This window comes from Penicillium griseofulvum, assembly GCF_001561935.1.
Source record: "Penicillium griseofulvum strain PG3 chromosome Unknown contig_80, whole genome shotgun sequence".
NCBI classification, from domain to species: Eukaryota; Fungi; Ascomycota; class Eurotiomycetes; order Eurotiales; family Aspergillaceae; genus Penicillium; species Penicillium griseofulvum.
Window position 1 is genome coordinate 1,695,199 of NW_024467471.1, and position 20,950 is coordinate 1,716,148.

Below are 20,950 nucleotides of genomic sequence, written 5' to 3' on the forward strand. Positions count from 1 at the left end.
ATTTTGATCTCAATAAAGAGGTAATCTCTGTCCTAATGGAGACAATACCTCACCCACCAGGCCCCTAGAACGACTCCAAACTGTGTCTCTCCTAAGAAATGGCAGCTCTTCATCCCTCAGCCGCGGGGAATAATGCATCTTCCACCGCCTCCAGCACATCCTCAAACCCACAATTCACTCCAGTCTCATATGGCTCGGATGAAGACCGTCCAGTGCCAGGGCCCGCAAAATCCCCTATAGGCCCATTGCGACTGCAGACCAACTTCGATGACCATCTAGACGTTGGCGACCCTCTATCCGATTTCGAGAACGACGGCGACTATAATACCAGAGGAGAGACTGAGGGGAAGCTGCAGCGCAGTGGTTTAGGTCCGAGATATACAATAGAGGAGGAGAGCGATGTAGTGAGGAGATTTGACCGACGGCTGGTTCCGTTTTTGGCCCTTCTCTACTTACTCTCCTTCCTGGATCGCTCAAGTATGTTTGGTTATTCCCCACAGCGGAATATTTCCTCTGTGATTGCAAACATGTACTGATTGTTTATACAGATATTGGAAATGCAAAGATAGCAGGACTACAAGACGATCTACAACTTTCATCTTCGCAATATGAATGGCTACTTACTGCTTTTTACATTACTTACATTCTCTTCGAATGGATGACACTGATGTACCGTGTTGTCCCTCCGCATATTTATATCTCTCTATGTGTATGTGGATGGGGACTTGTCGCGTCATTTCAGTGTTTAGCGACTTCTTTTGGGGGGCTGGTTGTCCTCCGAGCGTTGCTCGGAATCACTGAGGCGGCTTTTGGACCGGGTGTTCCATTTTACCTGTCTTTGTTCTATCGCAGACATGAGTTGGCTTTCCGTAATGGACTGTTTATCTCAGCGGCACCACTCGCGACATCCTTTGCTAGCAGTCTGGCCTACTTGATTGTCAGGTTCAGCAGTGATGGTCCGATCTCACCGTGGCGAACCCTGTTCCTCGTGGAGGGATTCCCGAGTGTAATTGTTGCGGTATTTGCTTGGTTTTTGATCCCGGACTCACCTGGCCGGGCTCGATTCCTGAGTCGCCGACAAAGGGTGGTGGCTCAGCAGCGTCTCGAAGAGAGCACTGCCGACTACCAGCAATCATATGGAAGTCGATTTAACTGGCGAGAAATTCTGAAAACGGCAGCGGATCCTAAAGCTTATATGGCTGCCGTGAGTGTTATCTCTATTTCCAATTGTGCAAAGTCCTAACAAATTTACCACAGTTTATGTTCTTCAGTTGCAACGTCGCTTTCAGCTCAATGCCTGTCTTTTTGCCTACTATCATCAAAGAGTACGCCCTGCACCAACATCTATTCATAATATTGATAGCCAACTTACGTTCCTTACAGCATGGGATATTCCTCCCTACAAGCCCAAGCCCTCTCCGCACCTCCCTATCTCGTCGCATTTGTTGTAGTCCTCCTCACCGCATATGCATCGGACCGCAGCCGCTCTCGGAGTCCATACCTAATAGCCCATGCCCTCATCTCATCACTCGCTTACCTAGCGATCGCGGTGACGGGTTACTTCCACTCACACCTGCCACCATGGCTTCACATATCCATACGCTACATATGTGTCTACCCCGCCACGGCCGGGTTCTTCTCCGCAATTACGCTCATCATCACATGGTCAATGGATAACCGTGTCGAAAAGGAAGGCAAGGGCGCAAGCATTGCCATTCTCAATATCATCGGACAGTGTGGTCCCCTACTCGGGACAAGACTGTATCCTGAGACTGATGGGCCGTGGTATATTCGGGGCATGGCTACTTGCTCCTTTTTCATGGTTGTTGTTGCGATCTTGGCCGTGGGACTGCGGATTCTTCTGCAGCGGATGAACCGGGCGACTGCGGAAACGACCTATACTATTGTACAGGCTGGTCCTGCTGATCAGGGTGAAGAGCGGGATGTGCTTATGGGTGGAGGGAGGAGGGATGACTTGGAGCATTCTACTGGGGATATAAGGCTTGTATATATCATATAGTTGGTATTGGGATTTTCGAGGCCGCCGGCCATTAAGGTTGTCCATGCCCGGACGGAGTTTGAAAGTTATTAGTTATGTACGGAGTGTCTGAAACAATCGCCAGGAACAATCGCCGGAACAATCACCGGTAGGCGGGGGCTTATGACGTCATACTATAACAATGGACTTCACATTTACAAAGTCCGATAATGAATTTCTGTTTATTAGCTCTAATGGAGAATATTACCTATGAAGCCATTGTCATAGGAGCTGGGCCCGGCGGGTTAGCTACACTTGCAGCTTTGTACGATGCAGGACTCAAGCCAATTTTATGGATTGACAGAACCTTCAAGGGAGGAAGACTCAACACTGTATACCGAGAGATATCATCGTGAGCTAGTTTCTGAAGCTTACCAATAACTTTACTAACAGATACAGTAACACAAAAATTCGTGATTATTTGAAGGCGATCTATAGTTCTCCAGTTTGCGTTTCGATCATTAGATCTATTCGTCCCCCTAATGCTGTGACAGAACTTGAATCTATGAATAGAGACAATACCTGCCAGCTCAGTTTCGCCGGGGATATGATTTTAATGCTCGTAAATGGAATGCTAGATCGTTCTGAAGTCCAGAGCATTGAAGGCGAAGTCGAGAGGGCTTCTTTGGAGGTGTGTGGTTCCCCACCCAGTTCGCAAGCCTCAGCTAATTTGATACCAGGGAGGCATATGGACTGTGTCAACCTTCAACAAGAACTTCCAAACCAATCGACTGTTTATGTGTACCGGCTCTCAGCCCAATAGCTCCAGTATGCATTATCCATTTAATAAAAATCTGACCGTACTTGATCTGGACGAGTGTATGCTTCGCTCTCACTTGCCATCCGCTATTCCAAAGGACCGTAAATCGGTGGTGGCAGTTATTGGAAACTCTCATTCTGGCATTTTGTGCTGCAAGAATCTTTACGAAAGTGCAAAGTCGAACGAACGAGACATCAAAATCGTCAATTTTTACCGCAGACCAATCAAGTATGCCAAGTATGTCGACAACGGTATTATCTTCGATAACACCGGACTCAAAGGCAGCACCGCAGAATGGGCCAAGGAAGTCATGGAAAATGATCCAGACCCGGAAGTCATAGAACAAATTGATTTGAGCCAAAATCAGGATTTGGCCTTTCGAGAGCATTTGTGTCGCTGCACCCATATCATTTATGCAATCGGATACGCACGTTCGCCATTACCGGAAATATATATTGACAGACAACGTGCTGGCGAGGAGCTCATATTTGACATGCATTCATCGGGGTTCCATTACGGTGATAGGGCTGAGAGAGTCCGAGGGCTTTATGCTAACGGTATCGCTTTTCCAGAGGAAGTGAAAGATCCGGGAGGACATGTAGAAGCTGCGGTGGGAGTCGCCAAATTTTTCAACTTTGCTGAACGGATGAAGAGGAATTGGTTGAGTGTTGAGTGAGTATTTGAAACCTACGAGATCTGTAGATAAACATACTGGGGCTACCTTACCCAAGCCTTTCAGAAACAACTAGTTCATTCACTAGTGCTCTCTCAGTACAACAACTAAGAGAAATTAGGAGCCTATTGTAAAATCATATAATGAACTGACCATCCTAGGTCGGTGAACAACTTGTAATCGGTGAGTAGGGCTAGCGTGAATCAAACGCCGAGAACGAATCACATTAAAGCATGGTCTTTGGACTTTATGGTCTGCAATGTAACGTAGACTTTGATTTACCTATTTATCCTCTTGTTTATAAAGACTATTCTCTTGAGACACAGTCATCGGGACAGAAAACACGTATTTTTCCTTCCCAGTTTATTTTCAAACCCCCAGGTTGCGACTTCGCCAAAATGTCGGCCTTCAAATTTGATGTCCTTCCTTCACCAATCCCGTCAGCTGAACCATACTTCGATTTGGGCACCCACAGCTTTCCAATCAGTACAAAAAGCCGAGATGCTCAGATATGGTTTGGCCGTGGCCTTATCTGGTCGTACGCATTCAACCATGAGGAGAGCTTTCACTGTTTCAAGCAAGCTCTTGCCCACGACCCTACCTGCGCAATGGCTTACTGGGGACTCAGCTATGCGGCCGGGCCTAATTACAACAAGACTTGGCAGCTTTTCGATCCTGCAGATCTCAAAAATAGCTTCAAACTCTGCTATTACACATCGAGGAAAGCCGAGAAGCTAGCCGACCAAGAGAATATCAAGCCGGTGGAGCGCGCGTTGATCAAAGCAATCCAAGCCCGCTTCCCCTTCAATAAGCCGGCTTCTGACGTTTCAGCTCTTGATAAGTCCTATGCAGCCGCCATGGAAGACGTTTTCCAACATCACCAGGAATCGCATACTATGGACGTCACGACTTTATACGTTGATGCCTTAATGCATACCGCTCTTCGAAGAATGTATGCAGTCAAAACTGGCGCTCCTATTGAGTCGTCTCCTGTCCACAAAATCCGGGCAATATTTGATTCAGCCCTCGCGAACCGGGAATCAGATACACATCCTGGCATTCTTCATCTCTGGATCCATTTTATGGAAATGTCTAATGTACCTGGAATCACGCTTGCCGGTGCTGATAAACTGCGCCATCTTGTTCCCGACGCTGGGCATATTCACCATATGCCAACTCACATCGACATCCTAGTCGGTGACTACCGGCGCTCTGTTGATTCTAACACCGCCGCTGTCAATGCAGATGAGAAGTATTTGGCAAAGAAAGGGGCAAAGAATTTCTACAGTTTCTATCGGTTCCATAACTACCACTCTCTCATCTATGCTGCAATGCTGTGTGGGCAGCGCAGGATTGCTCTCGAAGCCACCGATCGGATGGAAGCATCCATCACCGATGAACTTTTGCAAGTAGAATCTCCGCCACTAGCAGATTGGATGGAATTTTTCAAGGCTGTCAGAGTCCACGTTTATATTCGCTTCGGAATGTGGGAAGAGATCAAAAATCTCCCACTACCTGAAGATCAAGCCTTATACTGTGTTACCACTACTATGATTCATTATGGTAAAGGTATCGCCTTAGCTGCTATAGGGGACCTTGAAAACGCATATAAGGAGCGAGAGCTATATCACGTGGCCGCAAAGACAATTCCGCCCACTCGCAAGGACTACCCGAACTTGATTTCCGACGTCCTAAAGGTTTCAGATGCTATGTTGGACGGTGAAATCCAGTACCGCCAGGGTAAATATGAACAAGCCTTTGAGAGCTTACGGAAGGCGATTCACTTCGATGACTCTCTCAGATATACCGAGCCCTGGGGTTGGATGGTTCCTACGCGACATGCCTATGCTGCTTTGATGTTGGAACAAGGACATGTGGAAGAGGCTGCTCAGGCGTACGCCGAGGATCTCGGATTCGACGACTCTCTTACTCGCGCGCATCAGCATCCCAACAACGTTTGGGCATTGCATGGGTATCACGAATGCCTTGTACGTCTGGGCCGTGAGCCCGAGGCTCATATTATCAAGCAGGCACTTGATCTTGCCGTTAAGGTGGCTGATGTCCCAATCCGAACTTCTTGTTTCTGTCGCCTTGAGGCCCTCGAATCCGAGGACCTGGAAAAGCCTTGCTGTAAATAATATGATAGTAGGATAGAAGGTATTTCTACGAAGTTAGTTCTCAAGGTGATTTGTTGAAATATTTGTGTTGATATTCAACTATGAAAAGAAACTTCATAGATACTCTCAACTTCACGAGCCATATCCCTGAACCCTTCAAATATGGCGTTAGAACTCATAAACTCACATACCGATTTGACTCCATGTCGGAGCTCCTCAATAAGCCTCTCTGCATCTTCCAATTCAGACCCAGGCTCTTGATCTGGGAGGTGATAATAACTCGCAAAGTTACCAGCGTTCAGCGATGCTCGAACTTTCTGTAACAGCATGATGAGAACATAGCAACTTTGCATCCCACAGCAAGCCATGTATGGCAAAGAGCGTGGATATTGATGACGCAGTGGAGACATTGAGCACCCCACAGAAACGTCGGTAGGCTTAATTTCCGAGCAAGATGGATTCGGCCATTCCAAATGTCGAAGGACTCGGGACAGAACCAATGCGGATTTAAGACAAATATTAGTAGATTCTTGTTCGGTGAATGGGAAGATAGAATCAATGTCTTCCAGGTGCGCAGGTGAGAATCTCGAGGGAAACTCGGATGACTGCGCACTATTAATCGAGCTGTTCAGCGAATTGAGGTCACAAAACTTGTCGAGAAACACTGGATAATCTCCAAATGCTCGAAATCGGTGTAGCTTTATCCTGGCACTATAGTTGATAATGTTCAGCAGTTATCCAGAACTATCTCTAGACAAGGGAAGCTCACGTGTGAATCAAAAATCGACCCGTTAGAAACAGGGTGTGTGCAGCTGATCCATCAACACCTCCAGTGGTTTTAATCGTTTGGAAGCGACTCAGATCAGCCGCTACTGTTAGGACGTAAGAGTTGAGTTCAGTAATATGCTGGCGAATGGACTCGTGGGAGCCTGTGATATGGCCTGTCTTTAGTGTCTTGTGGATATCAGTTGTCTTAAGAAGTACGTCTTGTGCTTTCATCAGGACCGGTATAACCTAGAACATAATTAATTAATCCATCATAATCAACCCAAGATGACCAAAAAGGATATTTTACCTCGCGGCAACCAGCGAAAACTGGGAAAGGGGTTGTGATACGTTGGTCGTTCATAAGGACGATAGGAGACTAGTCCAGCTTTAGTGAGACGCCGCAATGTGGAATGAAACCTAGCCACTTCATCTTACCGAATGGTTCAATATTGCAGACTGATACACCAAGAACATCTTCATTGCACGTTAGACAATTTGTAGAGCCAATGGAAAGCTTAAACTCACAGTCATCCACCAAACCCTTTGGTGAACTTCGGAGTCCAGACACTCAGTGCCAGAAGTATGAAGTGACAGATCCATTGCAAGAGTCAACGCATGATGGGTGTGGGAGCGCATCCGCTTCCTGTTGCTATTCTGGGAAAATTCATAAACCGCTAGCAGAAGGAGGGCTAGAATACCCTCGAGAATTGGCGGTAGACTAGGGCTAAAAGAGCCGTTCTGGCCAGCGTCATCATAACCGCTGGAGCTCTCGATAGACTCGAGAGTGGCCTGCACGTACATTTTTGAATAAGACTTGCGCGAAGCAATTGCTGCCTCTCGCATTGGGTCTAGCTCGTCTGAGAGAGGGACCAATGCCAGGATCGCCATCAAGGCTAGACCCAGTGGCGACTTTGACCGGAATGGTAGACATGAGTGGTGTGACCCAATGTCCGTCACTGGCACCGAGCACGGGCAATCAGTAGTGTGAGACACATCAGGGGGCGGCAACAAAGGGAGATAAGGGTGGATGAAAATATAATATGCGTTCAGCCTGGAAATAGGAGCATAAAGATGAGTGAGCCTCCAACACAAAAGTCCATGGCAGGAACCTACAGGTCTGCATCCGATCGATATGCCCTGAGCATTAATAGACCAGGGGGCCCACTGGTTACCCCCTGGTCTACATTTGGGTTCATATCGGACGGTATACCCGTGTGAACGAAGTTGGGAACATTTCGTATTTCATGCAAGGGGTAGATAAGATCGACGATATTATCTCCCAAGGAGCCTGCAGAAGTGTGAGCATCTCCCTATTTAGCAGTCATCAAAAAATAAGCATACTGCTATCATGGTTTGGACCATAAGAGAATTCGGGAGTCTGTGAGCTGACAGCAGAGGTTCGTTTTGCATTTTGATATCGCTCGCCCCTTCGCGCCCCACCGCGCTTACTCGGGCGGTAGTGGCACTCCCGCTCATTCGCGATGCACTGAAATACATGGTTAGGGAAGACTGGGCAATCACAATGTAACAGCTAAGAATATCACATGATCTACTTACAGTTGCGCATGGGTGTTGCCCGTTACAGCGTGTTTTGCTAGACCGGCTGTCAATGGTTAGTTTAAGATCAGCCAGTGTTAAGATCACTCGTACCAGGCTAGGCATGCAACTTTGACCTGAGTTTTGGTGGTCGACATGGTTCCCGTTCGCCTTATTAGTTTAGTTGTAGATGTCGCATTCGAGGGCGCAAAAGGCGGGTTTCTCCACCGGTGCTCAGGCGGCGAACGGGAGGGAAGGTTGTCAGCGGATGGGTTTGTCAGCGGAGGGGCCGGCCCCGGGGACCTTCCAAGGACCTTCCTGGTACATTGAGATATTTTGTCTACCTCGGGCATTAACATATAAGCATATAAGGCCCGTGGGCAATTCCCACCCCCCGTCTATGGGCAATGTCGCCAGTCTATGTGAGAGATTACAGTACATTAGCGCGGTGGCCATTTTTGCTGACCGTGCAGCAAAACCTCTCCCCGGTTTTCACGCGACCGAGCTTACTATGAAAGCTTACATTCAGGGGTCTTCGTTAATGATAGGTCAAATGTACTGAGATAAATTTAGAATCCCTAGGCGTTGCTTGATTTTCTGACCATCTTATATGTGTTACAGATCCCCAAGGTGCCCGATTAGCGCCATATCTGCCTTGGGCTTTTCAACAATCATAGAGCATTATATTTGACACTGCGGAGAAAAATATTTCAGAGCAGGTTGCTAGGTCTGAAATCTTCGAGCATGGCTTCTCAGTGGTCTTCGAATGGCCTAACAGGATCAATCATACTATCACTGATTTTGCTTCTTTTTCTACTAAAACGCATCTGCTATCACCGAAAGTCAGAGAGAAGGCTGGCAATCTCACAATATAGAAAAAATTAGTTGGTTACTACTAAGAAAAACCTATTTGTATTATACCTTGTTGACGTATTATAGGTATCGCTAGTGGCCCTTTTTGCGACCTACTTTGCATTTCTTTAGTACCTTATATTGAAGAGCTACTATATTATAAGTGTCGCTATTCTACTTGACTCTACTCTATTACTTATAGCCGCGGCTGCAGCTCTCTCGCTCTGTACGCTCGAACAGAGCAGGGGTATTAATTTATCAGGTATTATTCTAGCGTATCTTGTTTGCTCGTTTATAAAAGACTTTTTCGAGCTACAAGTTATAGGTAGCTTAAGTATTAGCCCCTATTTCTTTATTAGATCTAGGATATTTATTAAGGGAATTTGGCTAACTTCGTATCTATAGGTTAATTCTTTCTTCTCATATTATTCCTAACGATTTATTTTATCCCTAGAAGAAGCGGTAGGGATATTTAGTTAATTATTCTTCTAATAGATATATCTAATTCTAAGGGAAGGATATAGTATTAGGTTAAATCTCGCGAGTTTACTAAAGACTAACTAACGTATTTCACCACCGAGCCGGCCACACCACCGAGCCGGCCACCCAATACAACCTATTAAATTCAAATGCATTTATCTCAACCAAAACGCCATTAAATTAAATAAACTAAATTCATCATCTATCTGGACATGTCTCTCTTCTATGTCCTGGCTTCCTACATATTCCACACCCTCGGGGGGGCTTTTTACGCGGCTGTAAAGCCGATTCTCCATGTATGCCAGGACCGGAGGGAGGTGCTTCAATTGCTTCCTCCGGCTGCATAATTAATGCAGATGCTTCTTGAACTGAGAGGCCTTCTTCGGCGGGGATGTACCTTTTGGATCTAGCTCGCTTTTGCTTCTGCTTCTCGTTGGCGGCACGTAATTCCTTATTTTCTTTGGCGAGTAAGATAGCACCTTGCATTGTAAGACGGAAGCCTTTTATAAGCTGGTTTAATGCACGATCTGACGGGCTAGGTGGGCTTCGAGATCTTGAACGAAGTAAAGCTTTAATTGATAAAGCCTGTCGACGTAGTTCTTTCTCTGTAAAGGGGGTTTTTGGGGTGAAATTCTGGCTTGAGTTACTACCCCGGCTGGCGGGGGGGGTCGGGGTTCGAAGCCGAATATTAAGCTTTGAAATCACTCTCTCTAGTGAAAAAGGGACTAAACCGGCTGCTCTGAAGCTATTTTTAATAGTCTCCGATTTAAAGGCTTTAATTCGTGCGAGGGGGTATGCTTCGAGGAAATTAAGTTTATCGATATGATTTATCCCGACCCGTATCTTTGATTTAACTAGCCGACTATATGACCGTTTTAAGACCGCAAAACAGCCGATATCGAGAGGTTGTAAAAGGTGAGAGGAGTGCGGAGGTATATAGATTAGTATGATTTTATTTTCTTTACAGATTTCGTCGAATTTCCTAGTTAAATAACTTCTGTGGCCGTTAAGTATTAAAAGCCGATACCCCCCCTTCGTACGTAAAGAAGTAGTAGGAATAAAGAGCTTTTCGAGCCACCGAAGTCTAATTTTATTAGAGGTCTATCTATTCGGACTAACTTCGAAACGCTAATTGTCCGGGAGGCCGTCGAACTAGGATTTAATAAAGACTTTGCCTTTAAAAATCACGCACGGAGGAAGCGCCTACCCGGAAGCATTCGTACACTCGATTACCGTTACCCACTTACGATTTCTAGGTTGTAAGAGTACTCGCTGACTGTAGTATTCACTTCTCGTAATAACCTTCGCGGTTGCTGTTAATCCTATCGCGAAACCGGTCTTATCGAAGTTATAAACGTCATCGGGGTCGATTCTAAATTGAAGTATGGTTTTTTGAACTAGATTAAACCACTCTGTAATGATTTTTGGGTCTTCGCATTTCGTACGCTCGTAGTTATACCGTTTTGAGAATCGGGAGGAGAGGAGAGGACGCCGTTTAACGAATTTTGTTACCCAATTTTGGCCGACCGAAATCACCGGGGTGGTTCCGCGCTTTTCGAGAAGAAGGTTCGCCATTTCTCGTACGGTAGAGGGCCGGGGGGCCCCTCCGCGTCGATCTATAGAGATAATCCATTTTTTAAGAGATTCCTCCTCAGTTTCTGTTAGTTTATGAGAGTTGGCGCGAGAAATCGCGCGGTTTTGGTGGCCGCGTAGTCGGTCTTGAAGGGTTGAACGTGGTATATTAAAACGGCGCGCCACCTCGCGAATTGAAGAGATTTCTTGATTTTTAAAAGCCTGGATGGCTAATAAGATCCTACCCTCTTGCTCTACTAAATTTTTAGAGCTTCGGGAGCGAATTGGTGGCATGGTGGGTGGTTGAAGAAGAAGGGTTTGAATTAATTGACGCGTTTTGGGTGGGGTGGCCGGCTCGGTGGTGTGGCCGGCTCGGTGGTGAAATACGTTAACGACTTTTATCTAAAGGCTTACGAAAGCGAATTTTAATATACTAGGCCCTAGAACGCGAGTCTTTTAAGTATTCTTAATAATAAATATAATACTAATATTAGGATTAGCTAATCTCTATATAAAATAGACGCTTCTATATATATTAGCGAGATATCTTAACGGTCTATTTTAGTTACTAATACTTCTATATATATTTCTTATCTTATTTATATACTTGTAGCCTATCCTTATTAGAACAGCTATCCGATTTGTTAATAGAATATCTTAAACCATTCTTAGTAGAGATAGTAGCCTTTAATTAGTACTTTTTACTATAGTAGTTTATATAGGAATAGCGGTATAATACTTGTAAGTTATATTAATTTTTCTATAAATCTAATAATATACCTTATAGGTATTAGTATTAATCTACTAATATTAAATTAATAGGCTATAGGTTATAGTTCGTAGGGTATTAATTAGTCTTATTTACTACTAGTCTCTTTATTTATTAAATAAGAATTCTTAAGGCTTAACTATATTAGCTTTAATTAGCTTAGATATCGATAGTATAGACTCTATAGGTAAGATTTTTTATAAGACTTAGGCCTGCCTTATAGAGGTAGCTACTAGAACTGTGCTATTAGCCGCTTAGATCTAATGGTTTGCATTTCTACTATTAGTGATAATCTTTAGTAACTATATATCTAGAAAGAATAATCTAGGGTTTGAATCGTATTAATATCTTCCCCTAGTATATTCGAAGATAAGTGCTTATATTATAAAGTACTTAGAGAATCGACAGAAAAGCTAGAACGCGGTAACCCTAAACCGACTTGCCGCAATATCTACAGCTATAGAAGGAATGAAGAGCCTAAAAATAATAGGTATAGAGGATATAGTCTAATCTTAAGTATTACATTTGCGAAATAATAAGATCTAAATATTAAAGCGCCTGCGATAGATTCTAGTTGCCTATAATATAAGCAGTATATATTAAGATAGATTAACAAATATCATTTCCTTATTACTAACTTCAGAATTAAGCAAGTGTACTTAGAATCCTCGCTCTAGTCTTAACCCTTATCCTCTTTCTTTTATTCTCTCAAGGTGACCGAATGTAGGCCGATCAAACCTTTACATCTCTTACTCTTCTAGCCATAGTGACATATCCAGCCAACATGGTCATAACTCTCATTCCACAGGCTATTTCTATTATGGCAAACTTTGATCATATCCAGACTTTTGTTAACCAAACTTCTATTCAAGACGCGCGAAAGGTCTCTCAGAGCCATAGTGCTAAACAATTCGTTTCAATACAACACCTGACAGTAGCACCTCCTCCATTATACCATCCTATACTCTACAATGTTGATTTGCCAGTCATTCAAGTCTAATCGATTCAATATTTAAGAGCGCTTAACTAATTACAGTAACTCAACAGTGGTAAAAGTACACTAATGCTTTCTTTACTTCAACTCCTTAGGCCTAGTCAGGGGTTAACATCGATCGATAATATCAATATCGCCCACATATCCCCGAGAATTATGCGAAAACGAGGGTTCATTGCAGTGCCACAAGATGGGTTAACAATTTCAACAGCAAGCGTACGCTTCAATCTAGATCCTTATCACGCGAGCTCAGAGCAAGAAATATGCCTTAATCTCCAAAGGACTAGTCTTTAGGATAAGATAAATTCAATCGCCAGTTCAGCTAAGAAGACACCTACTAGTCTCCAACTTCGAAGCCTACTCGATCTTCCTATATCATCATTTCTGCTACTCTCAGCTAGACAACTACAACTATTTGCCTTAAGCCGAACACTACTGCGAGTCTAGTCTTCCGCGCCACGCAAGCCGATTGTTATCTTGGATGAAGTCAGCTCTTCGTTAGATTCAGAAACAGAGTATATTTTAATAGATATTCTTCGACATAATCTCCGCGACTACACCGTTGTTATTATTGCACACCGTGTTGCTGGTATCATGGGTGCTATGAGACCTGGGGTGGATGCAATTGCCACCATGGAAAATGGCAGGCTCAAAACTGTGTCCATTGTCGACAGCTCTGGTTGACTGAGAATAGATTGAATATGGATTGGCTGGCAGCGGGGAGTTAGTGAAACTTGGTGAGCATTACAGTGAATGTTGTTGTATTGATTAGCATCCAGCGGGAGATGGGCGTAGCCCGTCTCCCTGAGACCTCCCATGGGGTATAGGGACGTGCCAAGCTATAGTCCTATATATAAAAAGTGCAGCTATAGAAGGCATTTTAAACTATTTAAAATGTTGGTTAAGATTCACCGGTTAGCTACCTGTCCTTCGACGTGTGAAATAGATATAGATATATTAAATTTAGGACTCTATAGGAGTCCTATTACTCCTATAGGACCACTATGGTAATAGGACCAGAATTTTAGGTAGTCTTATAGGAGTTGGCAAGGCCTAAGTAGGGGTAGAGTCATTATTTCTTTTTGATTATACGATAACTATGGTATAGGGCAACTTGAGTTACCTAGCACTGATAAGTAAAATACCACCGCGCATAGCGCGGTATGATCTGCTTGTCGTTTGGGTACATCCACCTCCGACCAGTGTGTGGCTGGTGCCATAATTGTTTGCTGCATTCTTTGCAGAGACCTAGAAGTGCAATCAAGCAACCACTCAATCTTATCATATTACTTGCTGCTATTCCTATCCAAATTTCTTGCTCAGGCAAGCAAAGAAGCAAGAAAAACTCTTGCCATGGGTAATCTTGAGGAAGTCATTCTCTCTATGATTGAAGGTGCTCAGAAAAGCTGTAAAGGTGTTGTGTCTGTTGTCAACATGTGTATGACCATGGAAATTTCTAGAAGGCTACTTTACTCATTTCTTATTCTTCCTAATCAATGTTACTCTCAGATATATTGCCAGACCTCCGTTTGCTTTCTTTCTTGCCCCTCATCACTACGACGGACCGGATATATGTACTGTAGTGCTTCAGGTCCTAAGGAATCTTTGAAGGCTCCGTTAAGGGATAATTCCATCAGAGTATCAGACAATATAAATTCTAACAGTTCGGAGAATATAAACCGAGAAAAGCAAATGTCTAACACTAACCCATACTATCCCGTCGTGCCGATGCATCGGGGTTTGAAGTGAAAATATGGCATATGCTCGGTGCCCCACTATTTCTCCAAAGGAAATTGACATGCTTTATCATTTCTACACCTAACGGATCGCAAAAAAATTGATGGGAGCTAATGAGGTCGGTGATTGAACTGCGAATGGAAACTCGAACCATAAGATAATGTGGAGTAGAGACCTGTATAGGATCCACATAGTTTCCCAATCGAACTTAGGTCAGAGGAGACAATTTTTGATAGAGGCTAGCTTTGACACAGATGCCACTTCTTAGCTCCATTGGGAGCTTACGAGTTATATCCTTTGTCATTTTCATTCCCCGAACTGGGGGATTGTTCCATATGTTGGGTCTGGCCAAATTCACACGATATACTACAAAGATGCGATCCATAAATGATGTCCAAAATATTCATGCACACATGAACTTATTTTGTGTTGAAAAAAGACACTTAATTTGAGAATACTACTCAGGACTTGGAAATAGAGCCTATGGCCCACACAACGCCAATTTGAATCTCGATTCTTCTTGCATCGGGGGCTTTCATTGCATACCTAGCCATTGCATCTCCGGATCATTTCTCATTTGACTGGTTTCTTTTTTGTCTCGAAACGTCACCATGGGAGCACCACCCAATCATGGGCTATCAATTTTTTGTCGACTTCCTTGGGTCGGTTCCAAAGATTCTCCTTTGACCACTTCGAAAAACAAATCCCCGACACAAACAGTCGAAGACGCAGAAGAGTCTGGGCAAGAATCCTCGGTAGTCGCCTCTGAGACAGATGCCCCTCCTGATGGCGGTTACGGATGGGTATGTGCTGTGGCTGCTGCCGTCGTGAACGCACATTCGTGGGGATTTAATTCTGCATATGCTGTTTTTCTGGCATACTATCTCAAGCATGGAACCTTTGAGGGTGCAACAAAGCTACAATATGCGTTTGTAGGCTCTCTAAGTCTGACTACTATGTTCACAATCTCTCCCCTGGCAACCATTTCCACGCAAAGATATGGTGTTCGAAAGACTATGTTTGCAGGTGTCATTTGCGAAACAGCGAGCCTCATATGTGCCAGTTTCGCTAAGCAAATTTGGCATCTCTTTCTTACCCAAGGCATCCTCTTTGGACTGGGATTGGGATTGCTATTCATTCCTGTCGCATCTTTGGTCCCACAATGGTTCACATCTAAACGGTCACTTGCCAGTGGTATTTCTCTATCAGGCGCTGGCCTTGGTGGTCTTATCTACTCTTTAGTGGCGTCAGCCATGATTCGCAATATCGGTCTTATCTGGGCGTTCAGAGTGCTCGGCATTCTGGCATTCTCGGTGAATACCATTTGTGTGCTCTTGATCAGAGATCGGAGCAAACCAGACAAAACCAAGAAGATCACGATGGATCTTGCTATCCTCAAATCTCGGGACTTCAATCTTTTGATTGGATTCAGCTTCTTCACCATACTGGGCTATTTTATCTTGATTTATAGCTTGGTTGACTATGGCCAACGGATTGGTCTCACCTCCTCTCAAGCTTCACTGGTCAGTGGCATACTCAATCTCGGCCAGGCTATCGGCCGACCTCTCATTGGTTACTTCAGTGATAGCGTCGGTCGTATCAACATCGCCGGCATTTCAACCTTTGTTGCTGGCGTGCTGTGTCTGGCAGTGTGGGTGAATTCCGAGAGCTATGGACTTCTGATGTTTTTTGCAATTGCTGAAGGCCTCGTCGCGGGGAACATCTGGGCAACGATAGCACCTTTGACTGCAGATATCCTTGGTGTGGAAAGAGTCGCTCATGGGATGAATCTTGTCTGGTTGAGTATTGTTGTGCCATCAACTTTCTCAGAGCCGATTGCGCTGGCACTGACCAATGCAACGGGTAAATACCTGGGTGCACAGCTGTTCGCTGGGTTTATGTACATTGCCGCTTCACTGTTTTTGGCTATTCTTTGGTGGCTGAGGAGAAAGGAAATATATAATATAGAGGCATATTGAATGAGATAGGATAATATAGGTCGCAACACATTTCTGAACCCCACACTGGCATGGCTAGAAGGGAACCGGGGAAATAATAAAGGCGTGAAGCCGTGTTACTCTTGGCAGGTCTAGTGATACCCACAATAGAGTAATAACGCTTTGTTTGTTACCTCCAGGGCTACCTGCATTTGATTAGTGCCCAGGTGATGGCTTCAGAAACCTTCCATATTGGGTAAGCCGGCAGGCGCCAAATATGGGCCTCGGTGTTTGATTTAGTGCTCCGATTGGCTGGCTGCGTGTTTGCCCCAGGAATTTGTGGGGAATTTGTGGCGTTCTTACCCGACTAGACTCTTACTCCACCTGCATACCTATATCACCAACAGCGCTAAAGGATGCAGACATGAATGGTTGCTTCGTGCATAGCGGCTAATAAACTCAGATATATTATAAAGAGCACTAGGGAAGGAGAATTTGAATGAATGCAAGTACCAACAAGAAGCCACTCCATAGAGAAAGAAAAAATGGCCTAAATTTTCCACCATGAATGAACGATGAATCAAACATTTTGAAATTTCTTATAAAAGCAAGTAGATGAGGGGAGAGTATAAAACAAGTATGCTTTGGCAGTTAAATGTCAGTAAAGCCGTCTGGTACCCTGTTGCAGACCGCTTCGCTTTTGTAATCCAAGAGCAAAACGTCAAGCTTTGCAGCACTTTTCCTCGGAGTCATCCCCATTTAAAGAATTCCCATCAAGCAGCGATGGCAACTGGAAAGTTTCCAAGCGGCAGAAGCACGACGACTTGATTGGGACATCAGCTACAGCAAGGGCCAGTTTAACCGGCTGCTCAATGACAGCCGCTTCATCCAACCTTCCCAAACGAACCAAACACTCATGGTATCCCTGCAGCGACCAGACATTGTTCGGGTGACGACGCGGCCGGATGACAGAAGTATCCATACCCAGATCAGCGTGATATGTCTTTGCAGCTTCTTCCAAATTTCCCTGCTCCATCATCAGTGCGGCATACGCATGGCGAACAGGCTGCATCCACGACCAAGGCTCACTGTATGGCAAGGTATCCTCGTGATGAATTGCACAGCGGAGAGCTTCGAAGGCTTTATCGTAGTTGGCACAACGGTATTCGATTTCTCCTTCCAACATTGACTCGGCGACTTTGAGAACATCGACAATTGTACCGTTGTATGCGCGACGGGTTGCAGGGACCCGTGCCCACGCTTGGCGGAAAAGCTCCTGTTCCTTTCTGGCTGATGGCACGTCTCCAGTGGCGGCAAATGCAATGCCTCTGGCATAGTGTATAGTAGCAGTGGTGCCTGCATATAGTGATTGGTCGTGGGGTAGCTCTTTAACCTTAAGCTCCTCCCACATACCGAAGCGTACCATCACGTGTATGCGAATACCCATGAACTGCTCCAGCCAGTCAGCCATAGGCGGGGACTCGATTCGAAGGACTTCTTCAGGCACGGTAGCTTCCATGCGAGTGACTGCGTCGAGGGCGACCTTGGATTTGCCGGCAAACATGGCCGCGTAGATCAGGGAATGGTAGTCATGCATGCGGTAGAAGGTATAAAAGTTCTTAGCGCCTGACTTCTGGAAGAATTTATCATCGGCAAGCGTTGATTTGTGGTTTGAGGCGATGGAGCGCCGCCAATCGCCCATTAGAATATCCAAATGAGTGGGCATGTGGTGGATGTGACCAGCGTCGGGGACGAGGTCGCGGAGATGGTCGGCAGCGTTGATACCCAACTCGGGAGTGGGCGACATTTCGATGAAGTGAATATACAAATGAAGTAGTCCAGGGTTGAGATATGCACCATCCTCTTCCTGTGCCAGCGCTTTTTCTAGCACGGCCTGTACCTCCATCGTGGGGGCTTTAGGGTTCGGCTTGCCGGTGAATAGATCCCATAGAGCCCAGGGGGTCATATTCATCAAGGCATCGGCATAAAGAGTGGCAATATTCAAGTCAGCTCCGAATTCATCATACACTGGCTTCATAGCTGCGGCATAGCCCTTGTTCAGAGCGGGGTAGTCTGTCGCAGGCTGGTTGGTCGGGAATCTGAATTGGATCGCACCAACCAGAGCTTGTTCGAGCGGTGTTGCATTTGTCGCGAATTTCTTTGCCTGTCGCGTGGCATCGTATCCTCGTTGCACGCAAGCATGGAGATCTCCCTGGTCGAACTTCTCCCATGGCTTATTGTAGTTCGGGCCAACCGCGTACGCCAGACCCCAATAGGCCATGGCGCACGCAGGATCATGGGCGATGGCTTGTTGGAAACAGTAGGCGCCTTCCATATGGTTGAAAGAATATACCCATACTAGTCCACGGTTGAACCAAATCTGGGCATCGGCGCTGCTGGTGGTGATGGGATGGCCAAACGAGCCAAGGTTGTAATATTCGTCACTAGCTGGTACGGGTACTGGCGTCCCTGAAGTCATGATGGATTCAGGAGTCCAAAATTGAGGGAATTAAATCTAGGATCAATGCTTAATATGGGAATATCAGGCCAGGTTATCCTGGTGGGGTTTATATACTGAGGAGCTTTAGATTGAGTGGCGTAAAAAGCGGAAGTGGGCCGATTTATCAAACACCGAAGACGCCGAAGATCCATGCCCTGCAGTGCGTGTTATGTATTTATAATGAAGCCTAGTTCCTACATACAATTGGATGTTTCATTAGTAATAACGAGTGTTTTAGGGATATAAGATTAATTTATTGAAGGTCTGTCAATTTTGTCAATTTCGGCCAAATGCCTGTGATCTATCCCTTAGAAGCTCGAAGCAAGCGGAAGTGGAAGAGTAAGGAATGAATAACAGAGTAAATAAGCGAAGATTTTATAGTACAGTGTGTGTATATTGTGTATCAAGTCTATATGCTATGTACGCCTAAGGGTGTATATTTCGCATTCACTCAAAGAAGCCCAGCGAAGGACGAATCGGCAATCTGTGACTCCTTCCAGCCAACACACTTCCAGCAACTCAACAAACCCATGGGGTCATATTTCTTCTTGATGCTCAGCAATTTCTCATAGTTATCACCCCACCACGCCTTGATCCAGTTAATCGTGAACGGGTTGGCTTCGTTGCTGTATGCACCACTGCCAGGGGTAATGCCCTCAATAATCGCCGTCATTCTCTGAATGGACTCAATCTTCTGTCTCCGGGTGGGAAGAGTAGCGTTCCACTCCCAGGAGGCACCAGATCCCAACTCCCAAATAGCCTCACGCCAGGCGGGAGAAGCACTGGTCGATCCTTCGGTGTAGTTGTACAACACTGGTCCAACGACGGGGATGTAAGGGGTCTGGCCCAGTGATTGAATGGTTGCAAAGTAATCCATGAGGTTTTTGCGGCCCTCAGTGGTCTTGAAGATGGAGCGGGGGATCAGTCGGCTTCCGGGGAAGCGAGTGACACCGACAGCGACGGAGCTGGTCTTGACGTATTTCTCGTAAAAAGGGTACCAAGAGGTGAACTCTTCAATGATGGCGGAACCCCCGTTTGCTTCGGCGTAGGCGATCACGCTTGCTAGAGAGGCCGTGGCTTCCTTGATGGAAAGGAAAGGAGAGACATTGACAAGCGTGTTGCCGGTGATGTGGCCGCCCCATCCTTCCTGACCCCACTTGAGGGTGTTGTTGACGACGATCTCCATAAATGGAAGCACGTTGGTGGAGTTGCTGGGGAACTTGATGTTGGCAGAGACAAAGCGGATAGCAGGCTCGACACGGTGAGTGCTTTCGAGGACGACTCCAAAGGTTCCACCACCGCCACCGCGGAGGGCCCAGAAGAGGTCAGGGTTCTGGAATTCATTGGCGGTGCGGTACACACCATCTGGGGTAACAACCTTGAACTCGAGAACACGGTCAACACCAAGACCGTACACGGGGCTCAAGATGGAATGGCCACCGTTTTGTACCCAGCCACCGGAGACACCGACAGTGGATGAGTAGCCGCCGAGAATGGTTACGTTATTCTTCTGCGCAAATACGTACGCCTCATCGAAGTTGACTCCGGCACCGACGGTGATAGCTTGATATTTGTGAGCGGTGTTCTTGGAGCCGCAGGGAACGAAGTCTGCACTGTAGTGCATAGATCGCAGGTTTCGGGTCCAAAGAGATAGCGTATCACGGCCACTGCTGCGGGTGAGGTAATCATGGCCACTATTTTTGATAACGAGCTGCTTGCCGGAGCAGTTTGAGAACTTGAAAGCTTCAATCACATCCTTTGCGCCCTGCACTTCCAGATAGTGAGAGGGTAGATTGCCTTGACGGCAAGTGGTGTTCACGAATGCCAGGGGATCAGTGGGATTACTGCTGTCGAGAAGGCACTGGTCACTAGGATCAGATGCCCACATCTCATCCTGGTTATTCATGTAGCCATTAGGAGAATTTGTTCGCATCCATGGGTCCGAGTAGTTCTCCTGGATAGTAGCACAGACAGAATCGTCACGGGCGACCGGTTTCCCATTATAGTTGGAGAAGCAGGGCAAGGAAAAAGGAGTAAGATGTTTGATGCGTCCTCCAACTGTTGCATTGAAGCCATTCAAAGTACATTCCTTTGCAGAAGTAGAGTTTAATATGGCCAATAGGACCAACCCGGATAATTTGATCAACATTCTTGGTTTCAGAAGGATGGAAAAATCAAAAGCAATTCTAAGGTCGAAACCTTGGAATATAAGCTGAA

The 20,950-nt window shown here is 45.6% G+C and overlaps 6 protein-coding genes across 6 annotated transcripts; 3 read left to right on the forward strand and 3 right to left on the reverse strand.

The window, feature by feature from the left end:
• Positions 1-98: 98 nt before the first annotated feature.
• PGRI_016510 (uncharacterized protein) lies at positions 99-3,474 on the forward strand (the record flags this gene model as incomplete). The annotated part of the gene is made up of 7 exons (XM_040789364.1): positions 99-477; positions 549-1,204; positions 1,258-1,325; positions 1,384-1,955; positions 2,228-2,390; positions 2,438-2,669; positions 2,719-3,474. The coding sequence occupies 7 exons, from the start codon at positions 99-101 to the stop codon at positions 3,472-3,474; spliced, it is 2,826 nt and encodes a 941-aa protein (XP_040646317.1).
• A 395-nt stretch (positions 3,475-3,869) lies between these two features.
• On the forward strand, positions 3,870-5,609 carry PGRI_016520 (TPR domain protein; the record flags this gene model as incomplete). Its single annotated transcript, XM_040789365.1, has 1 exon — positions 3,870-5,609. The coding sequence occupies one exon, from the start codon at positions 3,870-3,872 to the stop codon at positions 5,607-5,609; it is 1,740 nt and encodes a 579-aa protein (XP_040646318.1).
• A 744-nt stretch (positions 5,610-6,353) lies between these two features.
• On the reverse strand, positions 6,354-8,050 carry PGRI_016530 (Zn(II)2Cys6 transcription factor domain-containing protein; the record flags this gene model as incomplete). Its single annotated transcript, XM_040789366.1, has 8 exons — positions 6,354-6,602; positions 6,664-6,732; positions 6,792-6,830; positions 6,882-7,407; positions 7,470-7,644; positions 7,698-7,842; positions 7,914-7,959; positions 8,007-8,050. The coding sequence occupies 8 exons, from the start codon at positions 8,048-8,050 to the stop codon at positions 6,354-6,356; spliced, it is 1,293 nt and encodes a 430-aa protein (XP_040646319.1).
• Positions 8,051-14,907: 6,857 nt separating this feature from the next.
• On the forward strand, positions 14,908-16,275 carry PGRI_016540 (Major facilitator superfamily domain, general substrate transporter; the record flags this gene model as incomplete). The annotated part of the gene is made up of 1 exon (XM_040789367.1): positions 14,908-16,275. The coding sequence occupies one exon, from the start codon at positions 14,908-14,910 to the stop codon at positions 16,273-16,275; it is 1,368 nt and encodes a 455-aa protein (XP_040646320.1).
• A 679-nt stretch (positions 16,276-16,954) lies between these two features.
• On the reverse strand, positions 16,955-18,712 carry PGRI_016550 (Tetratricopeptide-like helical; the record flags this gene model as incomplete). The annotated part of the gene is made up of 1 exon (XM_040789368.1): positions 16,955-18,712. The coding sequence occupies one exon, from the start codon at positions 18,710-18,712 to the stop codon at positions 16,955-16,957; it is 1,758 nt and encodes a 585-aa protein (XP_040646321.1).
• A 472-nt stretch (positions 18,713-19,184) lies between these two features.
• Positions 19,185-20,882, reverse strand: PGRI_016560 (putative isoamyl alcohol oxidase; the record flags this gene model as incomplete). Its single annotated transcript, XM_040789369.1, has 1 exon — positions 19,185-20,882. One exon carries the CDS (start codon positions 20,880-20,882, stop codon positions 19,185-19,187), a length of 1,698 nt encoding a protein of 565 aa, XP_040646322.1.
• Between the last annotated feature and the right edge of the window lie 68 nt (positions 20,883-20,950).